We start from the raw sequence: 21,587 nt of genomic DNA, 5'->3' as shown, positions 1-21,587 counted from the left end.
GTTTAAATTGTTGAAGTATAATTTCAAGCAATAAATCCATAATAAACAATAATCACAATAATGATGGACAATAAAACTTGATAATAACAGATACGACATATATAGAAGACCACAGGAAAGTTTAAAAAATAACAAAAAGTGGTGATATTAGCCAGACAAATAAAACATACATATATAAAGAAAAAACAAGACCCCAAAGATTCAAGAATTAAAAAAGTGGTAATCTCAATAGAAAAAAGCTCAAGGGTAAAAGTATAAAAACATTATGTTAGACCATCTAAGGAAGTAGAAAAGTGATAAGATTCCACTGAATACGGAAAAGTAAAAATAAATTATCCTTCTAAGACAGGGGTCCCTAAACTACGGCCAGCAGGCCACATGCGGCCCCCTGAGACCATTTATCCGTCCCCCGCCACACTTCCGGAAGGGGCACCTCTATCATTGGTGGTCAGTGAGAGGAGCATAGTTCCCATTGAAATACTGGTCAGTTTGTTGATTTAAATTTACTTGTTCTTTATTTTAAATATTGTTATTTGTTCCCATTTTGTTTTTTTACTTTAAAATAAGATACGTGCAGTGTGAATGGGGATTTGTTCATAGTTTTTTTACAGTCCGGCCCTCCAACAGTCTGAGGGACAGTGAGCTGGCCCTCTGTGTAAAAAGTTTGGGGACCCCTGTTCTAAGACATTAAGTTCTGAGTTGATAGTCTTGATAGAAAAAAAGGATGTCAAAATATGGTTTGGATTGTTCTTCAAACCTATTGGTGTAACCACTAGAGTTAAATGGTAGGAGGGCCAAGAAATATTTCATTGAGCAAAGAGTTAAAAAAGTATAACAGAAAACAAATCTTTTCATATAGGTCTCAAAATAATACATATGAAACAGTACAGCTCTGCCAATATATTTTGTAAGGCACAACTGGAGAAAATACAGAACAAAAGGGAGAAAAAAGTTCTAGAAATGAGTTTGACGAGATGAGAAAAAGTCTAACTCTTCAACCCATAAAAGTTAAGGATAAGAGAAAGGGGATTTAATCAATATGGGTGAAGTTAAGGAACATAAAATAGGGTGAAACATAGAATGTTTACTAATTCCAGCATATACAAAAACATACCTTTATTTATAATTTTTTGAAAATGATTAACAGGCAAACAGAGATTTGATAGGCAGGAGTAGAGAAAAGAGTAAGAGGGGAGGAATGGACTCTGTTCTCAGAAAAGGTACAAATTCCTCACTTTATTCCTATCTCGCATTCATGTGTCCATAAATTTTGTCCCCTTTCTTTACAACTGAACTCCCAGTTTGCTAGCTTAAGACAATAAATTGTTCAACACACTATTGTTTATAACATCGTCAATTCTTAGGACTCTTTAATTTTCTGTTTGCAATGAAACATAGCATTCAAGAACACTGTCAAGTTCTACATAGCATGCATATATAGTATATGCTAAAACTGACCTGTTATAAGAGATGAATGTTTATAAACCACATATGAAAATCTAAATTTGGACTAAAAATTTGGGATATCAATATATTATACATATAAATTTCAGCTGTTTATAAGCTGACTATGTTAACACAAGAATTTCATATATTAAAACTATTCCAAAACTTAAAGATGATAAAAATTAGACAAATGCAAGATTTACAGCACTTATTTTCTTAAGTGATGGTACAAGCTAAATAAAGATTTAGACAAATTAGACTGACATGTAATATTTCAAATTATTAGTACAGGATTTAAAAAGTAAAAAGAAGTCCTCTTCTAATCACTTCCTTAGAGGTACTAAAATATCAACATTTTTTTTTCTTTTTTTTATTTTTCTGAAGCTGGAAATGGGGAGAGACAGTCAGACAGACTCTCGCATGCGCCCGACCGGGATCTACCCGGCTCTGCCCACCAGGGGGCGATGCTCTGCCCATCCTGGGCGTCGCTATGTTGCAGCGACCAGAGCCACTCTAGCGCCTGAGGCAGAGGCCACAGAGCCATCCCCAGCGCCCGGGCCATCTTTGCTCCAATGGAGCCTTGGCTGCGGGAGAGGGAGAGAGAGACAGAGAGGAAGGAGGAGGGGTGGAGAAGCAGATGGGCGCCTCTCCTATGTGTCCTGGCCGGGAATCGAACCTGGGACTTCTGCACGCCAGGCCGACGTCTCTACCACTGAGTCAACTGGCCAGGGCCAATATCAACATTTTTTACAAATTTTCTATCCATATAGTAATAAAAACTATGATTTAAGGAAGCATTAAAGAGAACAAGTGTTAATATTATATAGTGTTTATTACATATTCTTCTTTGTTTAAACTCAGAATACAAAAGCATATTACACTTTTGGAGAGATATGCCAAGATCAATATAAGTTTCAGGGTAATAATGAACACATTATGAGAACAAAATTCTAATTTAAAACAAATTTACCTACCTGTAAACCATTTCATTAGGAGCTGAGTCATCAAAGGCATAATCAAAACGAAATGTTTGGTTTTCTAGGTACCTTGTTAAATCTACTTTTTGTTTTGGCTCATGTACCATCACAACATCTTTACTAGGGATTGTGATTACATCAAGATCTTTCATTTGAGTTTCTAAAAGAATAAATGAAAATCAATGCCCAGAAACTTTTATATCATTTGAGTTAATATATAAAAAAGCAATTAGTTCTGTAAATATAAATATCCCATTCAATGAGACAGAATATTTCAGCAACAAAGTAAAACAAAGAAAAAAATAAAAATTTCTGTGAAGCAAGAACCAAGAATGGCAATAATTCATAGAGCAGTAACAAATCAACAGATTAACCATAGAAATCTGCATACTGGTTATATACAAATAAAGTGATTTACATTTAACTGTCCCAAACCAATGTGATTTCTGCGATTACAAAATAAATTTAAAACAATAAAATCAATCTTTGATTATAGCTCAATAAGCATCATACCTTTTTTATTGAGTGGTCGTTTTCTTACACAAACACATATCCTATGTTCATCAATCTAAAAATAAAATATTTTATTTTGGTGATTATCAGTGGTATGTAAAACACTGAAAGGTTAACTGTATGTGGTATAAATAAGATAAGTAAGCTTTAAAAACATCAGCTTGCACAAATTTTATTAGACACAAATTATTTCTAAAATTCTGAGTATAATGGAGACTCCCTTATCTTGTTATTTGATAAACTATTAAAAAATAATGTTGTAGAGGGCACTATGTTCTTAGTAGCAATTAAGTTCACATTAAGAAGCTGCCTTATTCACTTCAAGATGTGCTGTGTACAACAAAAGTGAAATTTCCTACCAATGGCATATTTTCTGGTGGATTATGGGGAAAGTTGCTGGCAAAGATAACTAACTATACAGACAAGAAACATGAATCCCAGGAGATTACTGAGCAAAATAACTTGAATATGCCAAATCTTACACATAAATATTTTTCATAAAACTTATGTTCCCAATACTTGCCTTTTAATAATAACACAAAGCAAGGATTGGCAAAGTATGGTGGCTGTAGGCTTAATCTAGCCCACTACCTGCTTTTGTAATGTTTTACTAAAACAGTCACACCCATTCATTTATGCATTGTCTATGGCTGCTTTCATACTACAAAAGTAGAACTGAGTAGTTATAACAAATACCATACCATATATGTAGTTAAGCCTAAAATATTTACTATCAGGCTCTTTTCAGAAAAAGTTTGCTAATCCCTATCTTAAAGGTATAAGCTCAGAAATAGTGGGTTAAACACACAAGGAGGGGTACCCATATGGAGAACTACCAAAATACATGGGATGCAGGTGCTATGACCAACAACTCTATTAAATTCCATATAATACATCTGCTAAACAAATGTGTTTCATGTACCTAATACTACATTCTGTATGTGTTACATCAAATGAATTATTTTCCATAAGTACCAAAGGTATTCGCTGTCCAATAAATTCTCATTCTTCAATAAGAAAGGAGTAATAAAACAGCAGAACACTTTTTGAGCACTGTACTCCCCAAAGGGGAAATAAAGGTATTTAGACATAACTCCTGTAACTGTTGCTCATCCCTACCAAAGATAGGGAAGGTTTTGCTTTAAAATGTACATCTCTGTGGGAACCCTGTCTGATATGTCAAATTATGAAAGAGAAGCAAAAATGTGGATGATTGCTTGATTTTCTTATAATGTAGGAAATAAGCACAGAAAGAAAACTTTACCTAGTAAATACAATATTAATTTAGTGAATATCAAGCATGTTTTTATTTCAATACAAAGAGTCACAGAGCAATGATATACAAAAAAATCTTACAGGATCAGCTGTTGTTAATGGTCTATAATCCAAACTTCCTCTAAAGTCTCTGATCATACACATAATTTCATAATTTGGGTTTGTGGCATCAACATCCTATAAGAAGACAAAGACAATTATCATTATAATTATAGTAATGTGGTATTTGCTGTGTTTTATATATGGTTTGAAAATTAAACTAATAGATTGTGTCATTTCCCCTAGCTAAGCCCAGACTACTCAAACTGAAAATATAATTTAGTTTCAGTTATGACTAATCCTATGTTCAGGAATGACTTGCATATTAAAAATACAATTTTTTTAGTCTACACCAGTGGTTCTCAAAATGTGTGCCAGGGTGCAGTGGTGCACCCTTGAAGATTTCCAGGTGCGCCCTATGGTATTCCAGAGAAATATGTGCCTGTTGGGGACCAACGGGGTTTTTGGAGTTTAGATTTTTGGGAGAGAGAGGTATGGGGAATTGGCTGTAAACTGACAGTCTGCCCAACCCCCCACCTCACTTGCCTGATTAGGTTGCAAAAGGCTCTTAAGCTGTGGTGCTGGATTGTTTACACTACCCCCATGTTCCCCAGAAAGACTGGAGGCAAGTTTCTTCTATCCTTTGTTTGGTTTAAAGTTAAGATGGTATGTATGGTGGAGGTTTTCTGCACTTGGTAAAATTCTTGGGTTGCCTTGGAAACATGATCAAAGACTTCATTGATTTGCTAATGGCCCACTTTGCTCTATAAATAAAGCAATATGCAGATTTTGGGCATGCTTTGTTCTTGCCAGCAGCAATTACAGGGCCTTCTCGACCTCGTATTTTCTTAATTCTGCATATTTTCTTAATTCTGCACTGTTCTCACTCGGGACCTGGAATTACTAGCTGCGCTGGTTCATGGCATGTACCCAGATATAAAAATAAATATAGTTACTCTATTATACCATTTCATTACGGAATTACCGCTCTTTTTGTTAACACATCCTTATTATATTATTAACACATCATTATATTGTTTTTAGATAAATACACCCAAATAAAATGAATAGATTTCTCAAAAAGAAGCACAATATTGAAGAATCCAATTCTGGAAGTGAGCAAAAGTTAAGTGTAAATAAAATAGGACTTGAAGGCCGACAGGCAGAATTTCATTTATAGCATTTTCCATCACTTAACACTGAACAATATGATTGGATTAGAAACCCATTCATGGAAGCTTCAAGTGATTTTGGTTTAACATTAACAGAAGAAGAACTGGCAGCTATATCCACTGATTGTGGATTGATGATTAAACATAAGAAATTGTCTCTTGAAGTCTTTTAGATTTCTATGAAAGAACAACATGTGGCAATATCTAAACTTTGAACATTTTACAATTTTCAACATCCTATTTATGTGAATTAGGATTTTCTACCCTCAACACAAGAGTAAAAAGAGAGGAATTCTTCAATGTATTGATGAGGAAATGAGTTTGCCTTTCAAATATTGAAGAAATATGCCCAAACATTGAAGAAATCGCTAGCATCATTCAAAGCAGGACACTGTGGAGAGTGAAAGAGGTGCTATTAATAATTATGCTGGGACAACAGATGTAAGGGAGTCTGTCGGGCAATATGGGACTATATCTCATGTTTCTCATAAACACAAGAATGAAAAAACTTTTTTTGGTATTTTTCTGAAGCTGGAAACGGGGAGAGACAGTCAGACAGACTCCCGCATGCGCCCGACCGGGATCCACCCAGCACGCCCACCAGGGGCGACGCTCTGCCCACCAGGGAGCGATGCTCTGCCCATCCTGGGCGTCGCCATGTTGCGACCAGAGCCACTCTAGCGCCTGAGGCAGAGGCCACAGAACCATCCCCAGCACCCGGGTCATCTTTGCTCCAATGGAGCCTTGGCTGCAGGAGGGGAAGAGAGAGACAGAGAGGAAAGCGTGGCGGAGGGGTGGAGAAGCAAATGGGCGCTTCTCCTGTGTGCCCTGGCCAGGAATCGAACCTGGGTCCTCCGCACGCTAGGCCGACGCTCTACCTCTGAGCCAACCGGCCAGGGCAAAATGTTTTTTAATGTCAGAATAAATTTATTTTTGTCGTATTTATTTCGCTTAATTACCATAAAAGCACGTTTGGACTTTCTGTTTTTTCTTTAATATTTGACTTAATTATTATAACATATTTCTCAGAAATTTGTATATAGTGCACCTACAATTATTTGTACAATTTTAAATGTGCCCCAACTTCAAAAAGTTTGAGAACCACTAGTCTACGTGCATTGTTACTTCTAAACCCAAAATTCCTCATTAAAGCCACCCTTGACCTATTTCAAAACTTCATCTCTTATGCCTTAATTATCCTAGAAAATGGAGCAAAAGAGAAATAGTGCTCATCTTAAACTCGAAAGCTGAAATTCTAGAAAAATTCATTTAATGAGATTCTTCTTCCCAGTTCTTAATCCATTGTTTCAGCAAAGTAGAAATATGGATTCATTTATGTTCATTTTCTATTTTTGTTGGCTATCTTAAAAAAAACCCTGAAGTTGGTAAAACAACTGCAAATCGACATAAAATTTAAAAGAATCAAAAGCCAAGATAACTTTAAAAGTCTTTAATATTCAAATTACTGAACACTGGCTGCTATGGAGGAAAAACAGTTCTATAACATGACCACTTCCTGATCCTGCCTCATTGATGCTGACCCTCCTGCTAGATCCAAATAGATCCTGCTGGGTATAGGCCAGAACAGTGATGCTTCCCTTAAATCTCGAGACTGTCTGACTCCTTCCCTAGGCCACCAGTTCCTGGATCAAGCCGGAGTCCTATCCTGGGCCAAGTATGTAAAGCATTTTCCCCTCATCTGGGATAAGTCATATGCCACACCCCTATCCATCCTGTCCTGTCCTATACCACTCCTGAGCGCCTGCCACATAACAGAGGGAATCGATGCCTTCTTGTCACCAACCAAGACACACTTCACGTATCACAGTTCCCTTAATAAACTCTTAATGTAATGATGGAATTGGAAGCCTCTATTTCTTTGGTTTCTCAGCCCCGATGAAAAGCATAGTAACTATAATTTACTTTTTTTCTTCAAAACTGAGAAAATTCAGGTTAAGATATAGTAAATAGCAATAGTTAACAACCTCTCCCAGCCATGAGTAATAAATGACTGAACATTCTATGAAGTCATATTTTTCACACACCATATGCAGATTTGCTTTGAATATAATTAAACTTCAAAACTGTTAATGAAACTTACTTTCAAGTAACCTTCTTCTAGGAAACATACCAACTATGTCAATTGAGAAGTATTATGTAAAGTGAAAACTAAAGAAATCCCAGAGATGTGCAAGTATGATGAAGTACTCACAGGAAACACCAGGTGGCATCTGTGCAAAGTATCAATAGATCTGTCTGTTTTGTGTATTATTTATTTCAAAACCCAACTAGTCATTCTCAGATCATATTCAGATAAAAGCTATTTACTCAGGTTGAATATTATACTGGCTCCAAGATTCCCAAACACAACATCTTTATGATTAAGAGCATCTGAACATACTCCTAAATAAAAAAATAATCCTGATGTTCTGTTAATGGAAACAAGTTCTGAGGATACAATATAAGCACAATGGAAGAGTTATGTGTACAGTAACAGAATTACTAATATATGAAGACCTGCAAAGAGATAAAAGACCAGTTCTCTATACAATTTTTCCAATGCTAATCAATAGTTTTGCTACCATCAACATGGAATAGGAGAGGGGCACAACACAGATATACTCTCAATATCTAGTATAAATAAAACACAAGGAAATTTCCCAACTTTCAATGTATTTGTTATGTTGACTTTTTACTAACCATGGAAAATACTAAAATTTATAACATAATCATGTACTTTAACTGAATATCCTTCTAAATATATTTTAGATATTTTTAAAAAGTCAAAATCCTATTCTCATAATAGAATAAAATCCTATCCTTATATTAGAATTCTATAACATAACTTATTATTCAAAATGAAACAAACTTTAAAATTAACATATACACACTGAAACATGAAAAATATATGCAGTAAAATCTGTTACAACTTATTTTCACAAGAATTTATATTATTACTCAGGCCTGAACAGGCAGTGGCGCAGTGAATAGAGCATCAGACTTGGATGCGGAAGGAGCCAGGTTCAAGACCCTGAGGTCGCCAGCTTGAGCGTGGGCTCATCTTGTTTGAGTAAAGCTCACCAGCTTGGACCCAAGGTCACTGGCTTGAGCAAGGGGTTACTCAGTCTGCTGTAGCCCCATGGTCAAGGCACATATGAGAAAGCAATCAATGAACTACTAAGATGTTGCAATGAAAAACTAATGATTGGCCCTGGCCGGTTGGCTCAGCGGTAGATCGTCGGCCTAGCGTGCGGAGGACCCGGGTTCGATTCCCGGCTAGGGCACACAGGAGAAGCACCCATTTGCTTCTCCACCCCTCCGCCGCGCTTTCCTCTCTGTCTCTCTCTTCCCCTCCCGCAGCCAAGGCTCCATTGGAGCAAAGATGGCCCGGGCGCTGGGGATGGCTCTGTGGCCTCTGCCTCAGGCGCTAGAGTGGCTCTGGTCGCAACATGGCGACGCCCAGGATGGGCAGAGCATCGCCCCCTGCTGGGCAGAGCGTCGCCCCTGGTGGGCGTGCCGGGTGGATCCCGGTCGGGCGCATGCGGGAGTCTGTCTGACTGTCTCTCCCTGTTTCCAGCTTCAGAAAAATTAAAAAAAAAAAGGGGGGGGAAAAAAAAGAAAAACTAATGATTGATGCTTCTCATCTCTCTCCGTTCCTGTCTGTCTGTCCCTATCTAACCCTCTGACTCTCTCTCTCTGTAAAATAAATAAATAAATAAATAAATATTATTACTCAATATCAATTTAAGAACAATATTGAAATCTTTAAATGAACACCTCAGTTATTTTCTTTTTTAAAATGTTTATTTTATTGATTTTAGAGAGAGGAAGAAAAAGAAAGGGAGAGATACAGGAATATCAATCTGTTCCTGTAATGTGCCCTGACCAGGGATCAAACCGGCAACCTCTGTACTTCCAAACAATACTCTAACCAACTAAGTTATCCAATCAGAGCTTATTTATTTTTTCTTAAGTGAGTCTCTTTCACTGACACACTGTCTAATCTATAGTTGCTGCAAAAACAAAATATGTTTCTGTAACAAACCTGGGCTCTTTTTTCTCTAAGCTCTTGCTGTTGTAGTCTCCTTTTTTCTCGTTTTTCTTGTAATTTTTCTACTTCTTTCACACAATTAGATTTTCTACGTGCTGAAAGAAAAAGATGAACTGTAGAAGTATAGTTTACTTTTTAGAATATTGTACTTATACACAAAATTTTACGTATAATTTCACCACATAACCAAAAGAAAGTACACAGTGACAAAGCATGACTACAACAACTATGTGAACTTTACTTAATGAGCTGCTCTAACAAAACTAGGAACAGGACAATATACAAATAAGAGTCAAGAAAAATGACTCTAACATAGTGATACATGTCATCTCCTGGTTTAGAATCACAGATCTTTGAAGCAAGAAGCATAAGAACTTCTTCTATAAAGTCTGTCAAATTATCATCTGGCCAGCTTTTAAATTCAAAGCAACTGAAATATTTATAATTTTATAGTAAAAAAATTTTTTGTTTCTAAACTATACATTTAAAAACCCAATTAATAGACTAAACTAAGAAGAAAAATAATAACTTTGCACAGTGGTAAAATGAAATCTGCAATCAAGTTTCTAATTAGACTGTTTACCATTTGGGGACTAAGAAAGATGACCAAGAGAGAATACATGTATGCCTAAAATGACTGAATCCTTGATACATGATTTACATACAAGGGGGTCCAAATTCCTTTTTTGCAGCTTGAACTGGAGATATATCTGAAACACTACCATTCTGTTGTGCAGAAGAAGACTGTTCAGGAAGCTGACTAGGCCGTGCACGTGCAGAACCAACCACTGTAAGTAAAACAAAAATTTTAAATCCAGAAGACAATTAGTAAAGGTGAGCCTTGCTAAAAGCAACAAAGGTATCGAAAAGAACTGATAAAAGTTGCATTAGCAAATTGCCAGGTTTTCTACTTATGCATGCATAAACAGAATATATAATAATGTTTAATAATCTGATCAGCTAAGAGATTTTTGGCATAATATGTGCAGACTTAGGTGCCACCAATGTAGTCTTAACTACAAAACTCAATATGAATAATTTATACAAAACCAAAGTCAAACTTAATTTTTAAAAATCATTTAAAAAATATAAGTATACAAATATAAATTTTAAATACAGTATCATTTTGAAAATTTCACATAATTCAGAACTATAGAAAGCAAAAACCTTTGTCCTTTAACCCTCCCTATATTCCAAATCCAATTCCTTGCTCCTCAGATAAGCAAATATTAAGCAGAGAATTTCCTACTGTGGATTTATAAAAGTTGAAAAGGCATAAAAATTCACTATAAATATTACATTTTACAAAGAAATATAAATTTTAACAAGACTCCAAGGACAGTGTGTTAAGTACAGGACTTTCCCCCTACTTCCATCTCTCCTCTGATACCTATGGTCCATACACATATACAGTGAGACAGCACCAGTAGAGAGTACCATTCTGAACTGCTGAAGAGTAAAGAAGAAATTACGCTTTACATCACATCTCCCAACTGAAATTACAAGGAAGATCTGCAATTAACTGAAATCTATGCCTGTTCAAATTTTTTTAGTTGACTTCCAAAGTTTTTGGAAGCTTGTTAGCCATAAAATTATATAAAATGTCCTGGTAACTAAATTTACCCTTGTGAAATTAACTAATTCCCCATTCCTCTTTATCATAACACTCTCCTCAAATTTGAATACTGGGTAAAGAGATGAATCAAAAATTGCATATATCATGGAGTATCATATTCATCACATGCCTTTATAAATCATTTTTTAAATTACCGACATTATTGTATTAGGAAATCAAGAGGATATAGCTTTCTTAAAATTAGCCATGTAAAATTTAAATAAATAATAATGTCAAAGGTAATATTTATTTTTGATTTAACTTGTCAGGACCAATAGGGAAAATTAATACATTTTTACTTTACCTCTATTATCTCTTGGAGGGGGGTCATTCTTAATAGAAGCCACAGTCCGTCGATTCTATAAAAAAGAAATGTGCATTTTACTTTCTCTCATTATTCCATGTAAAACTAAATGGCAAAAAATTATAATCTTCTACTGAATTACTACTATTAATATTCAAGTTTCTTTATGAGTATTCTCTGACTGCCAAAATATTCAGAAATAATGAATCAGGCACTGCTCTAAGGATTTTACATGTATTATTCATTTAATCTTCACAACAACTCTATGAAGTTTGTTATTATTGCTAATTCCATTTTCATAGATAAGAAAACTAAAGCAAAGAGAGGTTCAAAATTTCACTGAAGTGTGCACTTTTAATCCTCATGCTATCTTGCCATAACTATGCAACACATTTCAGCTTTGAATATCAGGGGGCAATTAATAAAATACTAATTTTAGACAACTTAAAGCCCGTTATTAAACTGAAACATCAAAATACTATGAGATGCACACAGTCAGCTGTACTCTTAGAATTTTATAGACTTTCAAAGACTGCATAGACTAGGGTGGCAAATTGTTGGTCCAATTATTTATCTACCAAGACTTCATTTTATTTACCTGAGAAAAGATGCCAAATAAGGCAAATAAGGCAGTGGTTCTCAATGCTAACTGCACATTCAAATCAGATGAGTACTATTAAAAAGGTATTGATGATAGAGCCTTTCTTTAGATAAAATCCACAATCTCTGGAAGCAGACCTAGGAATCAGTATTTTAAAATTTTTTCTAGGTGATTCGAATGTACTGCAAATGTTGCTAATGATATACCCAGCAGTATGAACTATAAAAATCCTTCAGGTTATGAAGCCAAACATGAAAGTCCATTTACAAATGGTAGCTAAGGACTTCTAAGCAGTGACTCTCAATATCTGAAATAGTATGACCTGTAAATCTGCCTTATGTCCATATGCATGATGTGTTCTTTTTGTTGTATTTGTTTTGTTTTTTGAGAGAGGGATAGACAGGAAGGGAAAGAGAGGGAGGAGAGAGATGAGGAGCATCTCATAGTTTCTTCATTTTAGTTGTTCATTGATTGCTCCTTATACGTGCCAAGCCAGCACCTTGGGATCATGTTGATGATCCTGCACTTAAACTGTCAAGGTCGGGGTTTTAAACCTGGAACCTCAGCATTCCTGGTTGACACTCTATCCACTGTACCACTAACAGTCAGGCTCATGTCAGGCTCATATGCATGGTTTAAAAAGCAGGTTTTGTTGGTATTATTAAGTTCTACGTGTGTCTTCCTTGCAAGATAGTGAGTTCCTATAGGGTTAAAATCATGTCATATTCATTATTTTGATGTTCAACAATGTTGAAAATCAACAAATGCCTGTTGAATTGAACACATAAAAATTGTGGATTCAACAACTCTGAGTGGCTACCTAGTTTTAAAAGAGTTGTACTTTGATATAAAACTTTAAAGAGAGAAGTTTCAATAGCAATGATAGTAAATTATATTTTAAAATGATAAAATTAATTTGGATTTTATTTTTATAAAGATAAAACCGTTTGGGAAGATGTAGGAGGAGGGTTTTCAAGTTAATTCCCAGATAGTACATAGATAGTACAGAAGTATTTATAATAACTACACTGTCACTTCCGATCTTTCTTTAATAAATTTAAAATTAGCAGAATTACTATTTCAAAAGACAATTGGAGTGGGAATTTATCACGAATGATTAAGTCATTCTTTAATTATCAAAGTCATTTGTATTCATTCAACAAACACTGACAAGGAAACTCCTTTGACCCATTATCTCCTGAGAAGCTCCAGTCTTAGGAAAAATCCTAACCAGGCAAAGAATTCTAGGATTTTTTTTTAATAATTGTCATAATTGTGAATTAGACAACCTCAATCCTTGAAAGAATGTGTGTGCTATTCACACATGTGAATAGCAGAAAGAATTTTTTTTAACAAAATAAACTAGTACTTAAAACATACTCCTATAGCCTGCTAATTCTAAACCATAATATACGCACGCATGTGCACATGCGCACGCACACACACACACACACACACACACACTCTGAATTTTTATCACTAACCTTTACAATTTTGTTTACTTTGGCTGAGGATGTTGGAGGTGGAGGTGTTTCTGGACTGGGTTCAATTTCTTCATCAGGTACAAGGTCAGGGTTAAGTGAAAAGATGCTCTCCAAGTCAATCTGTTTTAAATACCACATGAATTTTTAGAGTATGTTTTGAAAATTAAGTTATTTTCCAAATAAATTTGCAGAGAATAAATGTTAAATAATTTTAGCCTAATGAATAGTATTGTTTCAAAAACTAGATTACTTAGAATTATAACCCATATAGATTTAAAGAATTTCTCTTAAGATTGCATTTTGTGGTCTTGATTATATGTCCAATCACAGAAGATATGCAGGTGAAATCTACTTTCCTTTGAGTGAAATTTTTTAATTATTTGAAAGCTTTTCCACGGAACAATGCATGCACTATATAAAAATTATATACTTTTGTTTTAATTCAAAAACTTAATTGCAGGACTAGAAATAAGATTCAATCCAGTGATCTTACCTCTTTGCCTTTTGTATCTCCATTTTCTATCCATTCAACAGTTACACTTTCATTATCTTCATTTAAAGATGTTACCATTGCTTGATGTATTCGGCCTAAGCAGGAATAAAATATACATTTTTAAATGTCATGAATTACGGAATGCCTAACACTGTCAAATAAAATTTTATCATTTACAAACTATTAAGACTATCATATTGCTCTTCCTACAAGGCATTTCCCATAGATGCTCAGGAATAGGGAATCAACTTCGTTGCAAATCAATTTGTTACTTGTCAAGACCAGAAACTCAAATAATTAGATTTATCTTAAAGTTTATTTTCAGTATACAGGATAAATGGTTACACCATGCGTAGAAAACCTGAAATTTTACTGTTAATTAGTTACAATTAGTTTCCTTACTATAAACCAACAATGATTCTCTTGAACTAAAACAAAAACTCTTAAAGCAATTTTTAATAACACTGACATAAAATACTTTTTACTTAAAAATCATTATCATTTTATACAAAATAATGATATTAATATACAATTATTAAAAAACAGAATCAAGAGTCCAAACAGGTTGGGAAATGCTAATCTAAAGTGTTCTTTTTCTACATATTGCCTATCCATTCTACTAATCCATTCTACTTCTTACTTTCTCTGTTGACTCCAGTTTTTCCTATCTAAAGAAAGAATATTAAATTTAATGTATTAAACTTGTTGTTCCTCTCTTAATAGGTTGTGCATCTTATCTGTTAATAACTATAGATCTAATTATTTTAATTATTACATAATATTCCATTGTTTCTTTTTTTATTTCTATTGTTTCTTACTTAATAGCTATGATGATCACTTAGGTTATGTGTAATTTTTTCTATTATAAACACCGCAATGAAAATATTGCACACTTGCCATTATGCACTGGTTAAGATTATTTCTTCAGACAAGCTCCCGGAAGTGATCAAAAGGTTGTGTGTGTGTGTACATGTGTGTGTTTATACAGGTGACCCTTGAACAATGCAGGGGTTAGGGATGTTGACCCCTTCACCCCAAGACAGTTGAAAAATCTGAATATAACTTTGGTTTCCCAGGAACTTAGTTGCACACCTCAGTATCTATACAGTATTGCTTCCCTGACTTTGGATACCAACATCTGCAGATTGAAAACAGCGCAAGTATTTAGTGTAAAAAATATACGTATAAGAAAATTTTGTGTGTGTTGTTCAAGGATCAACTGCATGTGCGCGCGCACGCGCACACACACACACGTTGTACTTATTTCATCTGTTTTCACTTTACCCACCCATTTGATCAAGTAAGGATAGAAACTATTTGTTACATAGCTACATCTTCAATATTATCTAATAAAATGCTAACATAGAATTTTCACATGTATTCCCTAAATAAAGTCCTTGGGGCATCTATAATTTATCTTAGGAAAATTTATAATTCTTTAAGTATCTTTAAAAAACCTGACATATAGTACATATAATGTTATTAAAATAAAGCATACAATATCTTAAAAAAACACAAACACTAAAATGCAGTAAGTTTTTATAAAACTCTTCCCTGACTCAATGAGCAGGTAGAGAACACAAAGGCATGGGATTCATCTTCTATTTCTTTTAACTCTTCATAAACTAAAGATGATTCATAGTATTTAAGTATATATAATGAACAACTTTAACAATGTTATCCAAATGCTCTCCTTAGTCTACTGTAGAAAACTAAGCACAAATATTTCCAGCATATATCATGTAACAGAATAAGCAATAAAGAAAATATCAGTTTCTTACTTGAAAAAAAAACACAAAACCCACAAACACTAGTAATTTTAAAAGTATTAATATATATGAAATTATCAATCAATATCTTTTCTATATAGGCTTATATAAAAATCTGAAGAATAAATGAATATAATCTTGTTTCAAAAATTCAACTATTGAAGATATAAGTACTTTCTAGTCATATATTGATGCTTTTTTAAAAACTAAAATATATACTGGCAATCTTTCAATGACAGTTGACCTAATAATTTAAAGCATATATGCTTTCTCATATATGCCTTGACCAGGGGGCTACAGCAGAGTGAGTGACCCCTTGCTCAAGCCAGCAACCTCTGGGCTCAGCATTACATAAAAGAAATGTATTACAATTTAATTATTCCTTTATTAAGAGTATTTTAAATTGTTTCCAACTCTTTACTATTAAAAGATGTTTCATTGATTATCTGTACAAAGGCATGAATAAATAAAATTTCTACAAGCATAATTAATGAGTCAAAGAAATTAAAACTGATATCCCAAAATTGCCCTCCATTTACTTTCCCATCATCATGGAAATTATTAATTTAGTATTTTTTACCAATCTGTTAGGCCAGATCTTTCTTTAAAGCTTAATTTCTAAGCATGTATGTTAGGAACTAGCTCATTTAATGTACGTTGGTTGATTAGATGTAATCAATAATCCTATGAAGTAGTTATCTCCATTTTTAAAATGAGAAAACTGGCCCTGGCCCGCTAGCTCGTGGATAGTGTCAGCCTGGTGTGCGGACGTCCCAGGTTCCATTCCCCCATCAGGGCATGCATGGGAAGTGACTATCTGCTTGTCTCCCCCTCTCCGCCCCCACCAGCCAGTGGCTCAACTGGTTTGAGCAGGGGTCCCCAAACTATGGCCTGCGGGCCGCATACGGCCCCCTGAGGCCATTTATCCGGCCCCCTGTCGCACTTCCGAAAGGGGCACCTCTTTCATTGGTGGTCAGTGAGAGGAGCATAGTTCCCATTGAAATACTGGTCAGTTTGTTGATTTAACTTTACTTGTTCTTTATTTTAAATATTGTATTTGTTATCGTTTTGTTTTTTTACTTTAAAATAAGATATATGCAGTGTGCATAGGAATTTGTTCATAGTTTTTTTTTACAGTCTGGCCCTCCAACGGTCTGAGGGACAGTGAACTGGCCCCCTGTGTAAAAAGTTTGGGGACCCCTGAGTTTGAGCATCAGCCCCAGGCACTGAGGATAGCTCAATTAGTCCAAGTGTTAGCCTCAGGCACTTAAAATAGCTAGGTTGATTTGACCATTGGTCCAAGACAGGGGTTGCTGGGAGGATCCCGGTTGAGGTTCATGCAGCAGTCTGTCTCACTATCTCCCCGCCTCTCACATAAAAAATAAATAAATAAAATGAGAAAACTTGAGAAAACTGAAGCTCATAAGTAGCTGATTAGCAGATTTTAACCTTGTTCAGCTGCAAAAGTTGCTTATTATTATTACACTTCTCTACTCTCCTGCATTAGGCTGATGAAGAAGTGCATGTGGCTTAAACTGCAAACACCCCGTAAAAAATTATGAACTGTAGCATAGATTCTTAACCCTCATTGTAAATCAGAAACTCCTAGGGAGCTTTTACAAAATAAAATGATGATGCCCAAGTCTTACCCCCAGATAATGAATCACTTCTTAATAATTCCACTGCAACCATGTTGGTGCAAGCCACCCATGTCTTGATTCAGATTATTGCAATTCTCTCCCAACTAGTCAGTCTCCTGGCTTCCACTCTATCTGCCCTTCTGTCTATTCTACAAAGAACAGCCTAGACATTTCTAGTAAAAACTAAGTCATTTTATATTACACTCTTTGCTCAAAACCTTCCAGTGGCTCCCCATTTCACAAAAAATTAAAAACCAAAGTTCTTCCAGTTGTCTTCATGATCTGACCACTTATTAACCTCTGTGATCTCATTCATTCCTGACTGGTAATTCTCCATTTTACTTCTTGATCCCCATTTCACAATACTCCCTACATCTCCCCTCAAAAAGTTTGATGGGTCAAGAACTTTTATGTAAAAGGCTAATATAAAAGCAACTGAGGTAATACTAGTGCCATTTACTGAGGCAAGTAGATATTAAAAGAGAGGCATGTGTTGGGGGTGGAGGGAAATGATGAGTTAAAAAATACTAGGAGGATTCAAAAAGAGAGCTTAAAAAATTAGGTAATACTCAATGCAATTTGATTTGGACAAAAATTAGGTAAATAACCAGTAGAAGTGCTATATAACAGTTGGGTCCTCAGAAGCAGATGTTGAGACAGGAAGACAAGAGGTTTATAGTAAAAGTTAAAAGAAGAAGGAAACAGAACTGGGCATGGACAACTAACTTTCAGATCAAGACATGAGTCTGAAACATGTGAAGACGGGATATGAGGTTGTTGAAGAGTACAGATAGGGGTTTCCATGCAACTACCAATAGATATAAATATGAGATTGAGCAGAGAAAGCCTCAGATCTTGAAGCAGACATGACAATCTTGGCCAATCCAGCAGGGAGTTCCACAGCAGACTGCTGATTGGGAGTCCCACACTGAGCCAAAATAAAAATATCCTAGTACTCACACCTTGCTCAGTCACTGGCTATAGGTTCCTAGGAAAAGCAAGGCCTCAACTCAAAAGCTATGGATACTGTAGGTACTAACAGCTGAAGGATGTCAGCCAAATGCACTCCTTGGAGCTGAGGTTCTTTTCTTTTTCTTTTTGACAGAGACAGAGAGAGGGACAGATAGGGAATGACTTCAAGGGAGAGAGAGAGAAGCATCAATTCTTCATTGTGGCATCTTAGTTGTTTGTTGATTGCTTTCTCATATGTGCCTTAACCAGGGGGCTACAGCAGAGTGAGTGACCCCTTGCTCAAGCCAGCAACTTTTGGGCTCAAGCCTGTGACCATGGGGTCATGTCTATGATCCCATGCTCACGCCAGCGACCCCAAGCTTAATCTGGTGAGCCTGTGCTCAAGTCAGATGAACCCGCGCTCTAGCTGGTGACTTCAGGGTGCTGAACCTGGGTTCTGCACGTCCCAGTCTGATGCTCTATTGGACTGTGCCATTGCCTGGTCAGGCTGAAGTTCTTTCTTAAAGAAAGATCCAAAGTGCATCATTGTGGCTGTCACAAGATATAAAAGAGAAAGACTAATTGGTAGAAGAAGTGGAGAGTGGACCACAGAGAGACATGAGCTGCCCTGTTGGTCACTGTCACTATCTAGTAGGAGCTACTACCGCTTGTATCAAGCCCCATTTTTATCACTATTTCCACAACATGAAAAATAAGGCTGATTTCCAGAAGCCCGTCTCCTCCCACCCCACCGCCTCTGGCAATCTTACAACAGTAACACCCACTAGTGGGGATGCAACAAAGTTTTGGGGGAAAGTGAAGTGGTTTAATGAAAGACACTGATATAATTTCATCAATAAGAAATGATCCCAAAGATGTATGTGTTTGAACACCAGACTACCATAAAGAATAACTTGCAGCAGGAAATGGAGAGGCTGTGTTTGAAGTTGTTGAAGAAAGGAGTACAGATAGGGGTTTCATGCGATTACCAACAGACTTACCATAACACGAATGGAGGAAAGAGTGTGCATGTTCCAAAAGGCAAGACCAACACCACCATTTTAAGCACCTACCACAATATCTCAATTTTCCTAAGGAGGAAGGAGTGACAAAATATACTGATAACTAGCTGTGTGAGAAAAGACAAACCAGAGGGACAAAATCTGTATTAGGACTATATATAGGTCATAATTTCTCAGGGACCTCAAACTCCAAAAAACAGCCTAGAGAAATTAGCAATAAAGAGGATAAAGAACATCAAGGAGATAACATACAGTATCAGCAATCTTCTCAACATTTGATACCTCCACAACTTCAATTACCAATGCAGGCACTCAAAAAGCCTTCAGCCACAAGTAGCAGGGTCAAAAGCAGCTGATCCACCAGGTAAGACCAGTCTGTAAGTATAGGGCTCTGAGACTGCATGACTGGGAAAATGATACTAGTGGCAGAACAACAAGATGCTTTATCCTAAGTCTCAGTTGTTAATAAGAATCATGCATGGGTATTAAGATAACTACAGATATAGAATTACAGCTCAGAGACAAAATCAGGATTAAAAATATCTTTTCCTAGAATCTGAGTCAACATTCCCATCTGCCCTTCCAAATACCACCCCATTTTTCTGTTTTTGAGAAAATTACTGCACTTCATCCTCGCTAACACTGCCCTTTGATTCTCTGATTACCTATTTATTGTGAATTATATAATAAATACTTCTACATTAAAAAAAAATAGAGCAAACACCTGTATATCCACCACTAGCCAGATTAAGGCCTGACCAGGTGGTGTCGCAGTGGATATAGCATCGGATTGGGATGTAGAGGACCCAGGTTCGAAACTCTGAGGTTGACAGCTTGAGCGCAGGCTCATCAGGCTTGAGCACGGGCTCACCAGCATGAGCGAGGGTTGCTGGCTTGAGCGCAGAATCATAGCCATGACCACATGGATGCTGGCTTGAAGCCCAGGGTCACTGACTTGAGTAAGGAGTCACTCACTCTGTTGCCATCAAGGCACATAAGAGCTGCAACAAAGAATTGATGCTCAGAAGACAAGATGGCGCTGGAGTAGGCAGACGTACCAACACCCACCTCCCAGAACCAAAGTGGATTACAAAATAATTTTAAGAACTATCATCTGGAAAAACCAACTTTTTTTTTTTTTTTGCATTTTTCTGAAGGTGGAAACAGGGAGAGACAGTCAGACAGACTCCCGCATGCGCCCCACCGGGATCCACCGACGCTCTGCCCACCAGGGGGCGATGCTCTGCCCATCCTGGGCGTCGCCATGTTGCGACCAGAGCCACTCTAGCGCCTGAGGCAGAGGCCACAGAGCCATCCCCAGCGCCCGGGCCATCTTTGCTCCAATGGAGCCTTGGCTGCGGGAGGGGAAGAGAGAGACAGAGAGGAAGGCGCCGCGGAGGGGTGCAGAAGCAAATGGGCGCTTCTCCTGTGTGCCCTGGCCGGGAATCAAACCCGGGTCCTCCGCACGCTAGGCCGACGCTCTACCGCTGAGCCAACCGGCCAGGGCCAGGAAAAACCAACTTTGAACTAAACTAAGAGGACTCTTCAACCAAGGAACACTGAAGAAGCCAAACCGAGACTGGTAGGAAAAGCGGAAACACGGAGAGGGCTGCCCAGCTCCCCGGAGCTAACGGCAGCCGGGAGAGACTCGCATGGCAGGAACTTAGTGTATCCCAAGGTTCTCTTTACCAAGCCACAGTCGCAGAGCTCCAGGGAAAAGCAACCTGGTCTCATCTCTCCAGGCAGAGGAGAACAGAAGCTCCATATCCACACATGCTGCAGATGGCTTTTCCAGTCTACCTGAATCATTACCAGCTAGAAGCAGCGGTCATTGGGACTTGGACGGGAGCTGCAAAGTATAGAATTGTGACAACAATTCCAGTGCCATGCAGACTTTTCCTGGACTCCTGCTCCTTGTGACAGCTCCTCATGGACTAAACTGGGGTTGGGTTGCATTTTTCAGGGATTTGGCATGGTGATGGGGCCAACTTGGACTTGGTGAACATGTTAGGGACACTATTCTTTTATGGACTCTTGCTGTATTGGCCAAGAGTCTGCTTAAAGGTTTTAATCACTGTAAAAAAAAATAGAAGACTGTATAAAGAAGATGGGGCACATATACACCACGGTATACTATTCAGCCATAAGAAATGATGACATCAGATCACTTACAACAAAATGGTGGGATCTTGATAACATTATACGGAGTGAAATAAGTAAATCAGAAAAAAACAA

At 36.8% G+C, this 21,587-nt stretch overlaps 1 protein-coding gene across 5 annotated transcripts in view; it reads right to left on the bottom strand.

Annotated features, from left to right (window-relative positions):
- Positions 1 to 21,587, bottom strand: part of KIF2A (kinesin family member 2A) — an 89,269-nt gene that overhangs the window by 24,497 nt on the left and 43,185 nt on the right. For 3 of the 5 annotated variants that reach the window (XM_066375718.1, XM_066375699.1, XM_066375726.1), the window contains 8 exons: positions 13,971 to 14,065; positions 13,478 to 13,597; positions 11,393 to 11,447; positions 10,139 to 10,261; positions 9,468 to 9,568; positions 4,293 to 4,388; positions 2,937 to 2,991; positions 2,421 to 2,583 (listed from right to left, as the gene is read on the bottom strand). In XM_066375718.1, coding sequence (XP_066231815.1) covers positions 2,421 to 2,583; positions 2,937 to 2,991; positions 4,293 to 4,388; positions 9,468 to 9,568; positions 10,139 to 10,261; positions 11,393 to 11,447; positions 13,478 to 13,597; positions 13,971 to 14,048 — 791 coding nt within the window. In that variant the 5' untranslated portion in view covers positions 14,049 to 14,065. The remainder of the gene's footprint in view (positions 1 to 2,420; positions 2,584 to 2,936; positions 2,992 to 4,292; positions 4,389 to 9,467; positions 9,569 to 10,138; positions 10,262 to 11,392; positions 11,448 to 13,477; positions 13,598 to 13,970; positions 14,066 to 21,587) is intronic. The other 2 variants (XM_066375710.1, XM_066375735.1) reach the window with 1 other exon arrangement.

Source organism: Saccopteryx leptura, chromosome 1 (assembly GCF_036850995.1).
Source record: "Saccopteryx leptura isolate mSacLep1 chromosome 1, mSacLep1_pri_phased_curated, whole genome shotgun sequence".
Taxonomy (NCBI): Eukaryota; Metazoa; Chordata; class Mammalia; order Chiroptera; family Emballonuridae; genus Saccopteryx; species Saccopteryx leptura.
This window is presented reverse-complemented; position numbering and strand designations above follow the sequence as displayed.